At 33.4% G+C, this 22,485-nt stretch overlaps 1 protein-coding gene across 7 annotated transcripts in view; it reads left to right on the top strand.

Moving 5' to 3' along the window:
* The window catches only part of LOC142354422 (uncharacterized), a 203,213-nt gene extending 180,969 nt beyond the window's left edge, over positions 1–22,244 (top strand). For 6 of the 7 annotated variants that reach the window (XM_075406711.1, XM_075406713.1, XM_075406712.1 and 3 more), the window contains exon 35: positions 22,017–22,244. In XM_075406711.1, coding sequence (XP_075262826.1) covers positions 22,017–22,085 — 69 coding nt within the window. In that variant the 3' untranslated portion in view covers positions 22,086–22,244. The remainder of the gene's footprint in view (positions 1–22,016) is intronic. The other variant, XM_075406714.1, reaches the window with a different exon arrangement.
* Positions 22,245–22,485: the final 241 nt, after the last annotated feature.

Below are 22,485 nucleotides of genomic sequence, written 5' to 3'. Positions count from 1 at the left end.
TCAGAGAGCGGGCATCTGAGGACCTTATAAGGCTTCCAGTGTAAATTTTTGGGTCAAAGCAATCAATTTCGAAACTGCTTACATCTAAACAATCAGAACTCCTGCTAATCGTTGACACTGGGCATTCAAGAGGTAGTGCAAAAGCAACAGGAGATGATGCTCTAGGTGCCAAAATGTTGGCAACATTAGAAATAGATTCATTGTTTGCGGAAACATCTTCCGTTTCCGTGAGACTTATGTTACAATCGGAGACAAAACTTTCATTGTGAACGTTTTCGCTTTTCCCATTTTCTTCGAAGAGATTATGCCCTGCTTCAAAACTTTGATCGGGGCAAGTTTCTATTGGATCATCGAAGAGAGCTTTAAACATTTCAGCACGGAGTGTTGGTCTCATTCCTCTTCTCTTAGGTGCATTAAAAACTGTACTGTGCGCGTCTTTGATTTCATATAAAATTTCTTCAACAGTTACAAAGATCAAAGATCTCAAAATTGAGGAAAAATATTGCTCAGCTTCGGAAATTATGCGCTCGCAAGTTTGACAGCGACAAGTGTTATTCTCAAAAAACTCATCACTTTATTTCACAAGCAATTCAGAGCCTGGGTAAACTGTCCTCTTAACTTTGAGTTGAACAACGCCATCACTGCTTGAGAAATCATACTCGCAATTGGGATCGCAGTCTGAATTGACAAAACGCATAGGCCCAGCAAGCAACAATTGATCACCCGTTAGCGAGGACCGCATTACTGACCATTCTGTTATTCCGTCAGGTACAGGTCTAACGAAGCCAAGCGGTTTTCCACGAAGAACAGTTTTAGTTTTCAACAACTCTTTTCCATGATAAACAAGGCAATACCCACCATAATTGTCATTTTCAACCACAAAATCTGGAGAAAGACTCTCGTATGCTTTGCACATCACTTCGTAAGTCTTTTTCCAGTCAAAGTTATCTGACACACGTTGATCGAAAATTCTTTTTGAAAACGGCGCACGAGTGCTTCTGCAATACGAAATCATTTTTCCACGTAAATGTTTACAGCTTAAAGATCACACTGCGCCAAAACAGGCCAATCATTTTTCTTAGGTAGCATACCAGTCTGGAAACGCAAAAAAATCCGAACACTAGACAGAAAGTCATCCCAAAGCAGTCTGATGTTCGCAAAGATTATAACTCCTTTTGCGCGTTAACAGTGTTTGCTGACATTTTTATAACCCGCAGAGCTACGTCTTAGCTTTAAAAAACCCATCAACAAGTTAAGAATAAAAAACAACTATGTTGACCAAACATGAACTTAAATACGGAAGCAATTTCAAGGTAGGATATACGTGAAATTGAAAAAAAAGGAACTGTATACAGTGAATAATTGAAAGAAACAACGTATATACGTATATTAAAATCAACAGAAAAAGCTTTATACAAAACAAAATTTGCTCGTCTTTGATTTCATATAAAATTTCTTCAACAGTTACAAAGATCAAGGATCTCAAAACTGAGGAAAAATTTTGCTCAGCTTCGGAAATTATGCGCTCGCAAGATTGACAGCGACAAGTGTTCTTCTCAAAAAACTCATCACCATATTTAACAAGCACTTCAGAGCCTGGGTAAACTGTCTTCTTCACTTTGAGTTGAACAACGCCATCACTACTTGAGAAATCATACTCGTAATTGGGATCGCAGTCTGAATTGACAAAACGCATAGGCCCAGCAAGCAACAATTGATCACCCGTTCGCGAGGACCGCATTACTGACCATTCTGTTATTCCGTCAGGTACAGGTCTAACGAAGCCAAGTGGTTTTCCACGAAGAACAGTTTTAGTTTTCAACAACTCTTTTCCATGATAAACAAGGCAATACCCACCATAATTGTCATTTTCAACCACAAAATCTGGAGAAAGACTCTCGTATGCTTCGCACATCACTTCGTAAGTCTTTTTCCAGTCAAGGTTATCTGACACACGTTGATCGAAAATTCTTTTTGAATGCGGCCGCACGAGTTCTCCTGCAATACGGCATCCTTTTTCCACGTAAACTTTTACAGCATAAAGATAATTGAAACAAACAACGTATATACGTATATTAAAATCAACAGAAAAAGCTTTATACAAAACAAAATAAACCATAACGGATGATGAAGTTTACACGAATAATAGAAAAGATGGAACAACCAAATACTATGATCCGGTTACAGCACAGAAGCGAAGTGGCAAAAGTACAGAAGCAGATGTGACGAAGTAACAGAAAGTAACAGATGTGACAAAGGTAACAGAAATTAGATGTGACAAAAGTAACAGAAAGGTGATTAAGTGCTGGCCACAAAAGTGAAGCAAAAGTAAAACGTTTGACTCCATCTTGAAATATTATCGCAAAAGTTCAAGCAATAAGTCAGCCACTGTGGATCTCAGCAACTAAATTTGATCCTTTCAGTTATTGTATCAATCGCCGGCTTCCTCGCCCTCTCTATTGCCTACATCAGTAGGCGCCTGCTCATCTCCTTCATCGGTTCCAGTGTTGCTTCTTCTTTCAGAAGAACGAAACTCATTGCCTACGTTGCTTACACTTGTCTTCGCCATGTTATAGACTCCTAGCCAATTGACTCCGTATCTTTTTTCGAACAGTTCTGAAATATTTATTAAAAATTCTTCATTGCAGCTCTTTGACCAAAAATGTACCAGTCGTTAAGAGGAGAAAGTCAACAAAAAATTCAGCAAATGTTTCAGATTTGTAACCTTTCATTTGGGCTTTTCTTGTCGGAGAGAAGTCTGTTTTCGGTTGAGGAACTGCCCTTGAGTTTGACGTGCCCTTCCTCGGAGACAACATGTGCTGCTTCAACTCATCCTTAGTCCACAAAACTTTCGCAGCGTTTCGGACAAGACTTTGCGGAGTTGAACCCTTAACTTTCATCAGGTCCTTGCCAACATTGGGACCCCTGAGGATCAATTTTTGTGGAGCTTCTGATTGATGAATAACAGGTCCCGGCATAACAACTCCCAGTCTTGCTATTTGTGAACTCTAAAACAAAAAAGGTTTTGCGATAAAGTATAATTTACAAATCCAATACTATATCAACGCAAGCAGAAAATAAAAGATGTTAAAAAGAAGCAAATTTACCATGAACTTCATTTGATTGGAGAACTGCTGCAATTGATTGTAATTCCTGTTCTCCAATGCTCGAACAGAAACATTCAGTTTCTTTACTGTATTATTGAGAAGGTTTATAGTGTCTATTTGCCGTTCAGTTGCTTGAAGTTGTTTTCTCAATATTTCGTCCTGCCGATTTTTCTCAACCATTTCCTTTAACTCCTCTGGTCTAATTTTTTTAACCTCCTTTTGGCTTTTTTGGCTGCCATGGTGTTGAATTGGCTCGTTGTGATGAAGTAGGTGCGTTCTAGACAAACAAAAATCACGAGCGAAAACTTGAGCTATTGTTAATACACAAAATGCAAAACTTACTTCAAGGATTAAATTGGTTTCAGCAGGAATCTTTAAGTTAGCTTAATTTCAAAAACACTACCTCATCAACAGGAATATCGCTGAGTTTCAGATTGAGATTTGCAGCTTCGACAACATCTTGATCTGTAGACGTCGTGAGCAGCCGTTCTACTTCATCGCCATCGAATTCTTGAAGGTCGTCCTCATCATCTTGCTCCACATTTGCCAACGGAGCATCAGCCTCAGCAAAATTCAGCTTCTTCATTACTGGCCTTTGCGGCTCCTGAGTGAGAACCACTTCATTTTCGCCAAAAACTGTCATTTCTGGATCATCGGGAATATCGAGGGATGCGTTAAAGTTGGGATTATTCTTTTTCTTCTGCAGATTCAAGCAAAGATCCCTCTCCGCGTCTTGAATATATTGCTGACGTCCCATGCGTTTAATAACAGGCCTCCAGGTATAAGTTCCCGTAAGTGGATTGATCCTACTATCTCGGTAATCGATATAATCTCCCGCCTGCGAAAAAAAATGCAAACAATAACTTTTGAAATTGCCTAGAGATAAAGTGTTTCATCAGCACTCTGCAGACACCATTTTGATCTTGAAAAATTCATCTTGAAAACCAATTTTAAAAATAAAGCTTCTAAGCGCTATTTTACCTGGAGACTAAGGCGCTCACTCATGGGAACCTTTATATGGCTATGAGTTGCTCGAATCGCAGCGCAGGATTCGCTGTGGAAATGTATCAGCCACCACCGGTTTTTGAGTTTGTTCTTGGCATTTTCATTAACAAGCATAGCTGACCGACGATCTGCCTCAATTAGTCCTCTTGTTTCCCTCAGCATTCTCGGCGAAAGCTCCGCCTGCAGGAACAACAAAAACGTAAAGTCCCACTGTAAAAAGAAGCCTAGAAGAAAAACGAATGCAGATATTGTTGTTTATTTCAAATGAGAATAAAGAAGCTGTACACGCATCAAACTTTAAACTTCTCCCGATAACTCTTGTCAGGGACTAAAGAAAGAATTTTTTACTTCTTTGCACTATACCTCAAATTGATATACCTCAGAAGTGAGCAAACAACAAATAAAACCTAAATTAACCTGGTCCCCAACGTCTTGGCTGCTTCCAACAAGAATTGAAGGTTGCCGGTTTTCTTTTTCGTTATCAAGCCGATTCGCTTTTATGTCTTGGCGCGCTGATTCGCGGCTTGAGGTCGTAACACATCCAGCGTTTTCAAAACCTTCTAGGCCACGACAGTTGATCTTTGCGACAGACGTCCTACAAGAGTGAGGAAAAGATGAGCTCTCTGCTGATCTTTTGGTTGTTTTCCCTGTTTTAGCATTCATAATCGGGTTGCAGTGCGAAATAACCAAGGAATGTGAAAAGCAAACAGATTTTTAGGTCAAATCAGCTGATCGCAATATTGTTCTCAAAAAGCACGTTTTCTAAAACTCATATTCTGCAGAAACAGAATTTCAATATTCAAAAACTATGCCTTTGTTTCAAAAACCCAAGTAGAAAGCAGAAGTGCACGTAAGCAAAAAATTTCTTTCGACTTTTTCTCCCGAGAAGGAGAGTTTATTCATGGAACTGCAACTTTTTCTTTCAAAACCCATAATCATGAGCAAAACTCTCAATTCGACCAAGTTTTCCGCTGATATAGCATAATCTTTTGCAGTTTTACGGTTCACATGGCCCATACAGTTGGTCTTTAACCAAAAATCCGGTAAAATAGTAAATACTTCACAATACCCTTAAGACCCTATGACAACTTTTTTTCAATTGAACAAATTCTGGCACATTCATTTGCAGATTATACTTTAAATAGCCCCAAAAGTTAGCATTTGACCGAAAAAACCCAGAAAAAGACGATATTTCACTATACCACTACGACCTATTTTTAAAAAAGTTTATAGAGAAAAGTGCAACTCCTTCAGAGAGTGACAACTTTTCTCAAATGAACACATTCTGACCAATTCCTTAGCAGATTCATAGCATAAATAGCCCATACGGTTGGTATTAGACAAAATCCCCAGAAAAAATAATATTTCACTATAACACTACGACCTATTTTTGAAAAAGGATTATAGAGAAAATGGACTCTATGTATTTACATAATTCAAACTTCTTTTCAAATAAACACATTCTGACTAAATCTTTTGCAGATTCACAGTCCTCATAGTCCATTCAAATGCTTCTATACCAAAAACCCCGGAAAATTGCATTATTTCACAGTACCAATAAGATCAAACTTAAAAACGGATTATAGAGAAAATTGCAACTTCTTTAAATAATGACGACTTTTTTTTCAAATAAACGTATTCTGGCCATTTGTTTTGCAGATTCACAGTTCACATAGTCCATTCAGTTGCTTCTATACCAAAAATCCCGGAAAATTGCGTTATTTCATAATACCAATAAAACGTATTTTAAAACTGATTATAGAGAAAATTGCAACTTCTTTAAAGACAGACAACTTTTTTCAAATAAACGTATTCTGGCCAATTCTTTTGCAGATTCACAGTTCACATAACCCATTCAGTTGCATCCATACAAAAAATCCCGGAAAATTGCAATATTTCACAATACCAATAAAACCTATTTTGAAAAATGATTATAGAGAAAATGCATCTTCTTTAAATAATGACAACTTTTTCTTCAAATAAGCGTATTCTGGCCATTTATTTTACAGATTCACAGTTCACATAGCCAATACAACTAGTTCTAAACCAAAAAAGCCGGAAAAAGCTAAATTTCACGGTACCAATAAAACCTACTTTAAAACTGATTATAATTATAGCGAAAATTGCAACTCTTTAAAAAATGACAACTTTTTTTTCAAATCAGCACATTCTGACCATATCATTTGCAATTTCACAGTCTTCATAGTCCATTCAGTTGATTCTACACATACCAAAAATCCCGGAGATTTGCAATATTTTACAATACCAAAAAAACCTAATTTTAAAAATGATTATAGGGAAAATGCACCTTCTTTAAATAATGACAACTGTTTTTTAAATAAAAGCATTCTGGTCATTTCTTTTAGAGATTCACAATTCACGTAACCCAAACAACTGGTTGTAAACCAAAAATGCCGGAAAAAAGCATTATTTCACAATACCAATAAAACCTATTTTAAAACTGATTATAGAGAAAATTGCAACTTCTTTAAATAATGACAACTTTTTTTTCAAATAAGCGTATTCTGCCCATTTATTTTACAGACTCACAGTTCACATAGCCTATACAACCAGTTCTAAACCAAAAATGCCGGAAAAAGCAAAATTTCACAGTACCAATAAAACCTATTTTAAAACTGATTATAATTATAGAGAAAATTGCAACTTCTTTAAATAATGACAACTTTTTTTCAAATAAACGTATTCTGGCCATTTCCTTTGCAGATTCACAGTTCACATAGTCCATTCAGTTGCTTCTATACCAAAAATCCCGGAAAATTGCATTATTTCATAATACCAATAAGATCAAACTTTAAAACGGATTATAGAGAAAATTGCAACTTCTTTAAATAATGACGACTTTTTTTTCAAATAAACGTATTCTGGCCATTTGTTTTGCAGATTCACAGTTCACATAGTCCATTCAGTTGCTTCTATACCAAAAATCCCGGAAAATTGCGTTATTTCATAATACCAATAAAACGTATTTTAAAACTGATTATAGAGAAAATTGCAACTTCTTTAAATAATGACAACTTTTTTTTCAAATAAGCGTATTCTGCCCATTTATTTTACAGACTCACAGTTCACATAGCCTATACAACCAGTTCTAAACCAAAAATGCCGGAAAAAGCAAAATTTCACAGTACCAATAAAACCTATTTTAAAACTGATTATAATTATAGAGAAAATTGCAACTTCTTTACATAATGACAACTTTTATTCAAATAAACGTATTCTGGCCATTTCTTTTGCAGATTCACAGTTCACATAGTCCATTCAGTTGCTTCAATACCAAAAATCCCGGAAAATTGCATTATTTCATAATACCAATAAGATCAAACTTTAAAGCGGATTATAGAGAAAATTGCAACTTCTTTAAATAATGACGACTTTTTTTCAAATAAACGTATTCTGGCCATTTCTTTTGCAGATTCACAGTTCACATAATCCATTCAGTTGCTTCTATACCAAAAATCCCGGAAAATTGCATTATTTCATAATACCAATAAAACGTATTTTAAAACTGATTATAGAGAAAATTGCAACTTCTTTAAAGACAGACAACTTTTTTCAAATAAACGTATTCTGGCCATTTCTTTTGCAGATTCACAGTTCACATAACCCATTCAGTTGCATCCATACAAAAAATCCCGGAAAATTGCGTTATTTCATAATACCAATAAAACGTATTTTGAAAAATGATTATAGAGAAAATGCACCTTCTTTAAATAATGACAACTTTTTCTTCAAATAAGCGTATTCTGGCCATTTATTTTTACAGATCCACAGTTCACATAGCCCATACAACTAGTTCTAAACCAAAAAAAGCCGGAAAAAGCTAAATTTCACGGTACCAATAAAACCTATTTTAAAACTGATTATAATTATAGAGAAAATTGCAACTCTTTAAATAATGACAACTTTTTTTAAATAAGCACATTCTGACCCAATGTTTTGCAGATTCACAGTCCATATAGCCCATACAACTGGTTCTAAACCAAAAATACCGGAAAAAAAACAATATTTCCGAGACCAATAAAACCTATTTTAAAACTGATTATAGAGAAAATTATAACTTCCTTAAATAATGACAACTTTTTTTCAAATAAACACATTCTGACCAAATCTTTTGCAGATTCACAGTCCGCATAGCCCATACAACTAGTTCTAAACCAAAAAAGCCGGAGAAAGCTAACTTTCACGGTACCAATAAAACCTATTTTAAAACTGATTATAATTATAGAGAAAATTGCAACTCTTTAAATAATGACAACTTTTTTTAAATAAGCACATTCTGACCCAATGTTTTGCAGATTCACAGTCCATATAGCCCATACAACTGGTTCTAAACCAAAAATACCGGAAAAAAACAATATTTCCGAGACCAATAAAACCTATTTTAAAACTGATTATAGAGAAAATTATAACTTCCTTAAATAATGACAACTTTTTTTCAAATAAACACATTCTGACCAAATCTTTTGCAGATTCACAGTCCGCATAGCTCATACAACTAGTTCTAAACCAAAAATGCCGGAAAAAAGCAATATTTCACAATACCATTAAAACCTATTTTAAAACTGATTATAGAGAAAATTATAACTTCCTTAAATAATGACAACTCTTTTTCAAACAAACACATTCTGACCAAATCTTTTGCAGATTCACAGTCCACATAGCCCATACAGCTAGTTCTAAACCAAAAATGCCGGAAAAGAGCAATATTTCACAATACCAATAAAACCTATTTTAAAACTGATTATAGAGAAAAATATAACTTCCTTAAATAATGACAACTTTTTTTCAAATAAACACCTTCTGACCAAATCTTTTGCAGATTCACAGTCCACATAGCCCATACAACTAGTTTTAAACCAAAAATATCGGAAAAAACTAATTTTCACAGTACCAATAAAACCTATTTTAAAACTGATTATAATTATAGAGAAAATTGCAACTCTTTAAATAATGACAACTTTTTTTTAAATAAGCACATTCTGACCCAATCTTTTGCAGATTCACAGTCCATATAGCCCATACAACTGGTTCTAAACCAAAAATACCGGAAAAACAATATTTCCGAGACCAATAAAACCTATTTTAAAACAGATTATAGAGAAAATTATAACTTCCTTAAATAATGACAACTTTTTTTCAAATAAACACATTCTGAGCAAGTCTTTTGCAGATTCACCGTCCGCATAGCCCATACAACTAGTTCTAAACCAAAAATGCCGGAAAAAAAGCAATATTTCACAATACCATTAAAACCTATTATAAAACTGATTCTAGAGAAAATTATAACTGCCTTAAATAATGACAACTTTTTTCAAATAAACACATTCTGAACAAATCTTTTGCAGTTTCACAGTCCACATAGCCCATACAACTAGTTCTAAATCAAAAATGCCGGAAAAAAGCAATATTTCACAATACCAATAAAACCTATTTTAAAATTGATTATAGAGAAAATTATAACTACCTTAAATAATGACAACTTTTTTTTCAAATAAACACATTCTGACCAAATCTTTTGCAGATTCACAGTCCACATAGCTCATACAACTAGTTCTAAACCAAAAATGCCGGAAAAGAGCAATATTTTACAATACCAATAAAACCTATTTTAAAACTGATTATAATTATAGAGAAAATTGCAACTTCTTTAAATAATGACAACTTTTTCTTCAAATAAGCGTATTCTGGCCATTTAGTTTGCAGATTCATAGTTCAAATAGCCCCTACAACTAGTTCTAAACCAAAAAGCCGGAAAAAGCAAAATTTCGCAGTACCAATAAAACCTATTTTAAAACTCATTATAATTATAGAGAAAATTGCAACTCTTTAAATAATGACAACTTTTTTTTAAATAAGCACATTCTGACCCAATCTTTTGCAGATTCACAGTCCACATAGCCCATACAACTAGTTCTAAACCAAAAATGCCGGAAAAGAGCAATATTTTACAATACTAATAAAACCTATTTTAAAACTGATTATAATTATAGAGAAAATTGCAACTTCTTTAAATAATGACAACTTTTTTTTTTACAAATAAACGCATTCAGACCATTTCATTTGCAGATCCACAGTTCACATAGTCCATTTAGTTGATTCTATACCAAAAATACCGGAAAATAGCACTATATCACAATATCAATAAAACCTATTTTAAAACTGATTTTAGAGAAAATTGCAACTTCTCTAAATAATGACAACTTTTTTCAAATAAACGCATTCTGGCCATTTCTTTTGCAGATTCACAGTTCACATAGCCCATAAAACTGGTTCTAAATCAAAAATACCGGAAAATAGCACTATATCACAACACCAATAAAACCTATTTTAAAACTGATTATAGAGAAAATTGCAACTTCTTTAAATAATGACAACTTTTTCTCAAATAAACATATTCTGTCCATTTCTTTTGCAGATTCACAGTTCACATAGCCTATACAACTAGTTCTAAACCAAAAATGCCGGAAAAAGCAAAATTTTACAGTACCAATAAAACCTATTTTAAAACTGATTATAATTATAGAGAAAATTGCAACTTCTTTAAATAATGACAACTTTTTCTTCAAATAAGCGTATTCTGCCCATTTATTTTACAGACTCACAGTTCACATAGCCTATACAACCAGTTCTAAACCAAAAATGCCGGAAAAAGCAAAATTTCACAGTACCAATAAAACCTATTTTAAAACTGATTATAATTATAGAGAAAATTGCAACTTCTTTAAATAATGACAACTTTTTTTCAAATAAACGTATTCTGGCCATTTCCTTTGCAGATTCACAGTTCACATAGCCCATAAAACTGGTTCTAAATCAAAAATACCGGAAAATAGCACTATATCACAACACCAATAAAACCTATTTTAAAACTGATTATAGAGAAAATTGCAACTTCTTTAAATAATGACAACTTTTTCTCAAATAAACATATTCTGTCCATTTCTTTTGCAGATTCACAGTTCACATAGCCTATACAACTAGTTCTAAACCAAAAATGCCGGAAAAAGCAAAATTTTACAGTACCAATAAAACCTATTTTAAAACTGATTATAATTATAGAGAAAATTGCAACTTCTTTAAATAATGACAACTTTTTCTTCAAATAAGCGTATTCTGCCCATTTATTTTACAGACTCACAGTTCACATAGCCTATACAACCAGTTCTAAACCAAAAATGCCGGAAAAAGCAAAATTTCACAGTACCAATAAAACCTATTTTAAAACTGATTATAATTATAGAGAAAATTGCAACTTCTTTAAATAATGACAACTTTTTTTTCAAATAAGCGTATTCTGCCCATTTATTTTACAGTTTCACAGTTCACATAGCCCATAAAACTAGTTCTAGATCAAAAATTCCATAAAATAGCACTATATCACAATACCAATAAAACCTATTTTAAAACTGATTATAGAGAAAATTGCAACTTGTTTATATAATGTTAACTTTTTCAAATAAACACATTCTGACCAAATCTTTTGCAGATTCACAGTTCACATAGTCCATTCAGTTTATTCTATACCATAAATCCCGGAAAACTGAATTATTTCACAATACCAAAAGACCTTTTTTTAAAACTGATTATAAATATAGAAAATTGCAACTTCTTTAAATAATGACAACTTTTTTTTTTTACAAATAAACGCATTCGGACCATTTCTTTTGCAGATTCACAGTTCACATAGTCCATTTAGTTGATTCTACACCAAAATATTGGAAAATTGCATTACTTCACATGACCAATAAAACCTATTTTAAAACTAATTATAGAGAAAATTGCATCTTCTTTAAACAATGACAACTTTTTTTCATATAAACGTATTCTGGCCATTTATTTTTTAGATTCACAGTTCACACAGCCCATACAACTAGTTCTAAACCAAAAATGCCGGAAAAAGCTAAATTTCACCGTACCAATAAAACCTATTTTAAAACTGATTATAATTATAGAGAAAATTGCAACTTCTTTAAATAATGACAACTTTTTCTTCAAATATGCGTATGCTGCCCATTTACTTTACAGACTCACAGTTCACATAGCCTATACAACTAGTTCTAAACCAAAAATGCCGGAAAACGTTAAATTTCACAGTACCAATAAAACATTTTAAAACTGATTATAATTTTAGAGAAAATTGCAACTTCTTTAAATAATGACAACTTTTTCTTCAAATAACCGTATTCTGCCCATTTATTTTACAGATTCAAGGTTCACGTAGCCCATAAAATTGGTTCTAGATCAAAAATTCCATAAAATAGCACTATATCACAATACCAATAAAACCTATTTTAAAACTGATTATAGAGAAAATTGCAACTTGTTTATATAATGTTAACTTTTTTTTCAAATAAACACATTCTGACCAAATCTTTTGCAGACTCACAGTTCACAGAGCCCATAAAACTGGTTCTAGATCAAAAACACCGGGAAATAGAACTATATCACAAAACCAACAAAACCTATTTTAAAACTGATTGTAGAGAAAATTGCATTTTATTCGAATAATGACAACTTTTTTCAGATAAGCGTGATCTGGCCAGTTATTTTACAGATTCACAGTTCACAGAGCCCATACAACTAGTTCTAAACCAAAATGCCTGAAAAAGCTAAATTTCACCGTACCAATAAAACCTATTTTAAAACTGATTATAATTATAGAGAAAATTGCAACTTCCTTAAATAATGACAACTTTTTTTCAACTAAACACATTCTGACCGAATCTTTTGCAGATTCACAGTTCTCATACTCCATTCAGTTGCATCTGTACCAAAAATCCCGGAAAATAGCAAAGTTTCTCAATACCAATAAAACCTATTTTGAAAAATGATTATAGAGAAAATTGCAACTTCTTTAATTAATGACAAGTTTTTCTTCAAATAAGCGTATTCTGGCCATTTATTTTGCAGATTCATAGTTCAAATAGCCCATACAATCAGTTCCAAACCAAAAAAGCCGTAAAAAGCAAAATTTCACAGTACCAATAAAACATTTTAAAACTGATTATAATTATAGAGAAAATTGCAACTTCTTTAAATAATGACATCTTTTTTTCAAATAAATGCATTCAGACCATTTATTTTGCAGATTAACAGTTCACATAGCCCATACAACTGGTTTTAAACCAAAAATGCCGGAAAATAGCACTATATCACTATACCAATAGAACCTATTTTAAAACTGATTATAGAGAAAATTGCAACTTCTTTAAATAATGACAACTTTTTTTCAAATAAACGCATTCGGCCCATTTCTTTTGCAGATTCACAGTTCACATAGCCCATACTACTGGTTCTAGACCAAAAATGCCGGAAAAAAGCATTATTTCACAATACCAATAAAACCTTTTTTAAAACTGATCATAGAGAAAACTGCAACTTCTTTAAATAATGACAACTTTTTTTCAAATAAGCGCAATCTGGCCATTTATTTTACAGATTCACAGTTCACATAGGCCATACAACTATTTCTAAACCAAAAATGCCGAAAAAAGCTAAATTTCACCGTACCAATAAAACCTATTTTAAAACTGATTATAATTATAGAGAAATTTGCAACTTCTTTAATTAATGACAAGTTTTTTTTCAAATAAGCGTATTCTGGCCATTTATTTTGCAGATTCATAGTTCAAATAACCCATACAACTAGTTCAAAACCAAAAAAAAACCGTAAAAAGCAAAATTTCACAGTACCAATAAAACATTTTAAAACTGATTATAATTATAGAGAAAATTGCAACTTCTTTAAATAATGACATCTTATTTTCAAATAAACGCATTCAGACCATTTATTTTGCAGATTAACAGTTCACCTAGCCCATACAACTGGTTCTAAACCAAAAATGCCGGAAAATAGCACTATATCACTATACCAATAGAACCTATTTTAAAACTGATTATAGAGAAAATTGCAACTTCTTTAAATAATGACATTTTTTTTTCAAATAAACGCATTCGGCGCATTTCTTTTGCAGATTAACAGTTCACCTAGCCCATACAACTGGTTCTAAACCAAAAATGCCGGAAAAAAGCATTATTTCACAATACCAATAAAACCTATTTTAAAACTGATTATAGAGAAAATTGCAACTTCTTTAAATAATGACAATTTTTTTTTCAAATAAACGCATTCAGACCATTTCTTTTGCAGATTCACAGTTCAAATAGCCCATACAACTGGTTCTAAACCGAAAACGCCGGAAAAAAGAATTATTTCATAATACCAATAAAACCTATTTTGAAACTGATTTCAGAGAAAACTGCAACTTCTTTAAATATTGACAACTTTTTTTTCAAATAAACATATTGAGTCGATTTCTTTTGCAAATTCGCAGTTCACATAACCTATACAACTAGTTCTAAACCAAAAATACCGGAAAATAGCAATATTTCACAATACCACGACAACCTATTTTAAAAAAATTTTATAGAGAAAATTGCAACTTCTTTAAATAATGACAACTTTTTTTCAAAAAAACGCATTCAGACCATTTCTTCTGCAGATTAACAGTTCACATAGCCCATTCAACTGGTTCTAAACTAAAAATGCCGGAAAATAGCACTATATCACTATACCAATAGAACCTATTTCAAAACTGATTATAGAGAAAATTGCAACTTCTTTAAATAAAGACAACTTTTTTTCAAATAAACGCATTCGGCCAATTTCTTTTGCAGATTCAAAGTTCACTTAGCCCATACAACTGGTTCTGAACCAAAAATGCCGGAAAAAAAGCATTATTTCACAATACCAACAAAAACCTATTTTAAAACTGATTATAGAGAAAATTGCAACTTCTTTAAATAATGACAACTTTTTTTCAAATAAACGCATTCAGACCATTTCTTTTGCAGATTCACAGTTCACATAGCCCATACAACTGGTTCTAAACCAAAAACGCCGGAGAAAAGAATTATTTCATAATACCAATAAAACCTATTTTAAAACTGATTTCAGAGAAAACTGCAACTTCTTTAAATATTGACAACTTTTTTTCAAATAAACATATTGTGTCGATTTCTTTTGCAAATTCGCAGTTCACATAACCTATACAACGAGTTCTAAACCAAAAATACCGGAAAATAGCAATATTTCACTATACCACAACGACCTATTTTAAAAAAAAAGTTTATAGGAAAATTGCAACTTCTTTATATAATGGTAACTTTTTTTCAAATAAACACATTCTGACCAAATCTTTTGCATGTTCACAGTTCATAAAACCTATACACAACCAAATAAATCACTTAGTATTTTTACATGAATGATCACATTAGATAAACTTTAGTTAATGACCATAATGCTCCAGGAAAATGAGTCAAACGATCAATAAATCGCAGACCACAGCGCTGATATAAATGTTACAAACTTCGTTTGAGAGCAATTAAACACGTTTAGGAATCCATAGAACCAAGACTACATGTTGTTCGATGTTTGCATGATTATGAAAAAGTCCATTAATGCTACCGAGAAAATGCAGGGGTCTCCCGCGCTATAACTCGGCAGCATTGCTGCGTACATGCATTTACATGACAAAACATAAAAACTGACCTTTTCTGGAAGCTCGTAGTCAAATATTTCAATCGACTCTGAACGGTAATATGAGAGTCTTTCATTAGTTCGGGGAATTTTGAATCCCTTTAATCAATCAGCCATAATTAAAGACCTATCTGACATCAATTAAAAGGACATCAATTATCAACTTCAGTTTCAAAGTCATACCGCGACTCGCACAAAAACGCCGGCAGAACTCGTCCGCACAGACACTACATCCCCAACATGAGATGCACAAAAAGCCCAGCGGGGGGGTGGACCGACTAACCGGTGTCTCAACGGGACAGGGGGGAGTGCACCTCATGTGGGCGAAACGCCCTCACCTTAGAATAATAGTAATTCACCAACACTCAAAATATAATTATAATCAGATACGTGACGTGGCATACAATAGTGGCATACAGAGGCTCTATGAGACTAGTCCTCGTGACAAAATTTGTCAATTTTACTCACTTTCACAAGTGAATTACCACATTATGAGCACCAAATCAGAGGGTTGGGGGGGGGTCATTTGCATAGTGAAAATAGACCCACTGAAAGCCATAAAAACCCTATACAAAATATATATGGGGAGTTTCCCCATTATAAATGGAGTTCAGGGAACCAATCTGTGTAAGTGAATTACATGATTTTCACATTTTCCCAAGTCGAAACACGAAACACACCGGACACTAAAATGTCAAAACTGCGGTATGTGTCCTGGCCAATTTGTCAAAAACGGCTGAAAGAAACAAAACGCTATTTACAGGGATTCAAGTACTGCTCAAGCTGAGTTCAAATCAATAAACAGATCAAAAATCGGTTTACTCTACGACGAGACATTTCAAGGTAAAGGTACGGTACCAAATGACCCATTTTGACTACCGAGTTTCAAGTTTCGTTAAAATTGAACACCTCAATTCAATAAAACTACATATAAACTATATATGGAGATACTCTCCACTATTTGAGGAATCTAACGAACCTATATATGCAGGGTTGCTCGGGTATTTTGGGGTTACGAATTTTGGGTGGCCCAACGTGACCCAAAATATGGACTTTTTTCAATTTTGACACAGAATAAATTTTTAACCCTTTTGGTTACAGGGACGATGTCATATAACAAGAAAGAGAAGTTAAGTGCCAACAAAATGCGACTACTCCCGTTTAATTTGGTTTAATCTAGCAGATATTAAAAAAATACTGACTTGTACCCGATTTTTTGGGCTAAAAGCGAAGCCCAAAATCTCCGGAAATGACGTAAAACAACATGAAACAGCGCTGCCGGCGTATTTCTGGGTGTGATTTTGGTCCACTTTGACATTCTGGGTCACGGATAATCTTCATGGGGTGATGGGAAAAATTTCCCACCTCACCATGAAGGTTATGATGTTTTGTGTGTTTTGACAAAAAACAACATCCACAGAAATTGGATGAAATCGTGAAAAAGAAAAATAGTTGAGTTAACCCAATTAATTGACTCAATTAGCTTCCTTATCTTAAATACTAACCAGAAAACACAAAAAACCAGCCGGAAAACGTGTTCAATTGCAAAAAACACCACTCAGCCATTAAATTTCAGAAAAGATTTGTTTTTCCGTGGTTCGTCCTTTACAGAGAAAACATAGCCCTTTAAACTCCACAAAACCATACAAAAATATAAACTAAGATGCTTTTCACTATCAGAGGAGAATAATAAATTTATATACGTAGGGTTATTTTGTTATTTTGAGTACCGAATTTTGTGTGATACCAACATGAACTACTATTTCACACTTTTTTTTTTGAAAATTGACCTTAAATAACTATTTTACTGTTACGGTTATAAAAACTACTCATCAGGACGAGCAAGCAAATTTAAGTGCCAACAAAACAAGTTCATGATTGTTCAATTTGGTACAATAGTTTTGAAGAAATGACCAAATATTAGAGCCATACCACATTTTTTGGGTTCCTGAGAAGCCCAGTTTATTCGCAAAATCTTGCAAAAACAACTTAAAACAGTATTCAGACAAACTTTGATACAAAATTAAAAGTAAATGTAGAGACGAAGGCTCTAAAAAAGAACGCCAACAGTTGACGTGCATACTTCCAATGATATTTCTTGAAAAAGTTTGGTTCAAGTAATCTATACAGAATTGTTTCATTGTTCAGATTTTTTCTGCTTCAGATTTTTTTTCAAATCTCCTGATTTATTAAGAAGTACCCTAAGCTCTTTATTAAATCCGGGCAGATGACATGGTATCTCTAAATAACACAGCCCGAACTAGTGTCGTTTCTGAATTACAAAACTTTTCACAAAAAAAATTTTCTGTTTCGAAAAGTTTTGCTAACCAGAGTAAATTATAATACCCTCCTACTTGTACCTAATCGCCCAGAAAAGTCACTTCTCAGTGATCTATAAGCTCAGTTTGTTAATCGTTTGAACATAATTTCCGTTTTAGCCTGTTGTAGTTCAGACTCCTTCGATATACTTTTCTCGGCATAGAACAAAAAAAATTAGTTTTGTAGTTATTGAACGAATTTTGATGGTCCTTCAATTACACCATCAAAACGTGTGAAGAATTGGTACAATTTGTTTTTAGTGATACTCCCCATTAATTGGGCAATCTGAAACACTATAATATATAGTGTTGACACCAAAAATTTCAACTTTTCTACGTCACCGCCGAAATAGCCGAAAATGGCCCAAAATCCAGGTTCGGCGCACATAGAGCAAAAATTGACCAATTCAACTCCATAAAACCATTTTGAAAATATATATGGGTATACTCCCCACTACCTTAGGAATCTAAGGAACCTATATATGTAGGGTTCCTCGGCTATTTTGGGGTACCGGTTTTTGAGTCAGCCAAGATGACCCAAAATATCAACTTTTTGCAAATTTGACAAAAAATAACTTTTTTACCCTCCTGGTTACAGAGACCACGTAACAGGACAAACACGAAAAGTTTATTGGCAACAAAATGCGACTACTCCCGTTTAATTTGGTCCAGTACTTTAGCAGATAAAAACAAAATACTGACTTGTACCCGATTTTTTTGGGCGAAAAGCGAAGCCCAAATTCTCTGGAACTGACGTAAAACAACGTGAAAAAGCACTGCCGTCGTATTTCTGGGTGTGATTTTGGTCCATTTTGGCATTCTGGGTGACGGATAATCTTAATGGGGAGATGGGAAAAACTTCTCACCTCACCATGAAGGTTATGATGTTTTGTATGTTTTGGCAAAATATGAAAATCGTCAAACTTTGATGAAATCTTGAAAAAAAAAATGTCGGCAAACTTCTAAACCTCATAACAATCATGTTTGACATAAGCAGACAAGAAATTTTAATAATGTTGTGCTTATTGCACTGAGTTTAATTGTTGACATGGACACGAATTATTACCTCTTAAGAATGAATGTCAGGAACTAGATTTTTTCGTGAAAATTCGGAAGTGTAAAATACTTTGTTGTTTTTTTTGGGTAGGATTTTTCTCAGGTTCTTCTACGGCTATCTTTCGTTGGATACTGTATAATAAGTCTAATATCCGAAGAATCAAAGTTCAGAAAAAAAAAATGAGTTTTGTGGAATTGTGTGACGACGATTTTTTCCCCGTTTTTTACGATTCGTATTCAACTTTCGACTATAGAATTCAGTCAAAATTTTTGTGAATATTTTTACTTATATCGTCGAAAAGGTTTACATTTTGTGAAGAATATTCATTAAAAAAATGTTTGAAAAATTGAAAAATTCTTTGTTGCAATTGCAAATTATTTAAATAATGACAACTTTTATTCTCATATGTGTTTTTTGCCGTTTTTGCAGATTAAGTACGAAGCGGCCATACGATTTAGTTTACATAAAAACCAAGAAACTCAAATAATTTACATTGACATACTTTTTATATAAGACTTTTTATTTAAGTGATCACAGAAAAAGTCGAAAATTATTTTTCTAAAATGACAGTTTCTTCTCTCGAAGAAACACATTCAGACCAAAATCTTTGAAGATTCTTGTTTAGCATAGAGTATCTATTTGCATTAGAGAACCAGGTGCTCAGATATGCAGCAGATGTTGTAAAATGATCAGAATCATAGTTAACTTTTATATTCTAAAAAGTGCAAAAAAACTCAAGATGCCTACTTTTATCACTGCTATTGTTGCAAAGACCTATTTCGGAGCCAGTTTTTTGACCAATTTTGTTTGTTTTGCTGCTTTAAAAAACTTCTGATTTTTGTTCTGAATCAGAGATGATTCAGAAATTGTTATTCTGATTTTGCTCTGATTCAGAGATTTTCAGAGAAAGTTGATTCTGAATTTTTCTCTGAATCAGAGAAATTCAGAATTCGTTCTGAATTATCTCTGATTCAGTACTGAAAATCTAAATTTCTCTGAAATTGTTCTGATTCAGTACTGATGATCTCTGAAGGTTAGGTACGGGTAGCTACATGGCCAAAATTTTAAGTTGAAGTTTTGCAGACATTAGGTGAGCACCAATTAAAATACTTAAAAACGGTATTTCAAAATCTACTTAACGCTATAAAATACTCAAGTGAACCTAACAAATGTTCATTTGTTAGGCAGCCTTTCATTTTATGTTCGTTCAACCTTTATGGCTGCAACATTTTTCTACGCCTAACTCTAAATTAATCAGGATTAAGCCATCCATAATCATTTTATCATGTTATTCACTTTTGCCGCCTTATTTTTTTGCCAAAAACTTTTACCCGAGTGTTACCGGGGGACAAATATAACTTGCGAAAATGTTAAACTTTATGTCTGCTTTCTTAACTCATTTTCACGCAAAAGTAATAGTTAGGGAGCTTTAGTACTTTAGAGCGACCAGTGAATTTTGTTGTAACGAATTTCTGTGTTTTTCAGTATTTGCCTGATGTCCACAAAAAAATTGTTCAAAAGTTGGCTACAAAAATGTCTGCACCTAGCATTCAATTGCTTATATAGTATCGCGTGCCCCATGTTTTTGCCTATTATCGTACGTGGCTTTAATTGTTTATGTTGAATTTTTTTTAATTGGAAATTTACTCATGTTGAAGTAGCATCATGTCCAAATCTTTGTATGTTGACGATTTTGATACTACCTATGTTTGGGCGAGTACACTCAAACGTTGACAAACTTGATAAATTTTCAATAGCTTGTCTCTAGTTAGGGACTTCCAATTAATAATAGAAAAAAATAAACCCCCTTTGTGCGTTTGTTCAATCTGTTTCTTAAAATCTACAAAAGCGTATTTATCTTTTAGTAAATAATATTTATTCGTACTATGTAGTCAAATTTCTGTGAGATTTTACCAGCGTAATACCCCCCGCTTCGTTTGGCAACACCAATATTACATGTTAAAACATACTGTTAAACCTAAGTAAGTTCATACAGGAACATATAGGAACAAAATGCATTCATTGAAAACCAGCACAGCTATGGTTTGAAAGTATTAGGTATTTCAACCTAAATTTGTTGCACGTAACGAAAACGTCAATAAAAATTTTTGTTTTATATATTTTTGGTGCTATCGGCTACAATAAGAGCTTGATTTTTTATGTTTTTTAAGAAACTATTCTACAACTGCTTTCAATCTACGCAGACACTCTTGTTTCAATGAAACGAAAATATCGCACGTACAATTTGCAAAAACTTCGATCTTTTTTTGGGGGGGGGGGTGTAGGGTAGGGTGCTAAAAGAACGGCTGTATGGGGCTGGGGGCGATTGCAGAAAAGATCCTACACAACTACTTTTCTTTTGTATTAGAATATTTTACTTTGAGTTATTACAAAAATTTCGAAGTGTCCAATTCACATTTGCATAGCAAGCTTGAAAATGCCGACAGTACATAAGGTTGACATTTTAACCCATTGAACTGCACCTTTAGGTAAAATTAAAACGTATGTACATTAATCCATTTAACGAGACTTTGAAAACTGTTTAGCTGTTAATTGACCGAAACAGTCAAACGGATCCGATCCTGTCTTTTTTCACTTTATTTTTTCACTTTATTTTTCTTCACTTAGTTTTTGAAAAAAAGGAGACTAGTTAGTTATGCTACCAGGAACCGTTGCGATCGGCAGTTTTTGAACCAAGCACTCGTTTTCTCTATAAGCATTTTCCAAACATTTCCAAGTCTTTAAATTATTTAATTGAAAAATTGTGCAACAAGCAAGAAGTTATCTTAATATCTTTATTAAGGACGCACAAAATTATACGCGATCACGGATCTATTGGCAGTAGAATAGATTTATGGGTTTCATTTTTCCCTCTGGGTTCTCATTTTGCATCACCGTTTTAATAAATGCAACAATTATTAGTTGAATAATGATGATGATTGAAAATTTGTTTGTTTGTTTGTTTTTAGAACTACGATCTGGGTGGTTCCTTCAGCGCCACGAAAGCCATCGACAGCTCTTTTGGATTTACGACTTGAAGAAAGACTTCATCCCCCGAGTATATTTACCTACTTGAGAAAATTCTAAATTTCTGGTGTTTAACATCCAATTGGAAATGTTGTGGATGTTATACACGCAACCCCCCCCCTCCCACCTCTATCCAGTTATAGAGAGAAAGAGCGCTTGTCATTTCACTTTAGGCCGTAAGTCATCTATTTAAAATGCGGTAGAAGAACTTGGGGGTCGAAAATAATATGAACCCACTGCGATCACAAAAATATTTTGCAAAGTCACAATTTCAAGCTCAAATTGACAATAAACAGCTGTTTCTTAAGCCCGGTACCGTCGTTCGACCGGTGTTCAAAAAGAGAAATTTCGGCATCTTCGTTTTTATTCGAAGTCGAATATTTGGCCAGTTTCTTACGTTTTTGAACAATC

Source organism: Convolutriloba macropyga, chromosome 15, assembly GCF_964194025.1.
Source record: "Convolutriloba macropyga chromosome 15, txConMacr16.3, whole genome shotgun sequence".
Classification (NCBI taxonomy): Eukaryota; Metazoa; Xenacoelomorpha; order Acoela; family Convolutidae; genus Convolutriloba; species Convolutriloba macropyga.
This window is presented reverse-complemented; position numbering and strand designations above follow the sequence as displayed.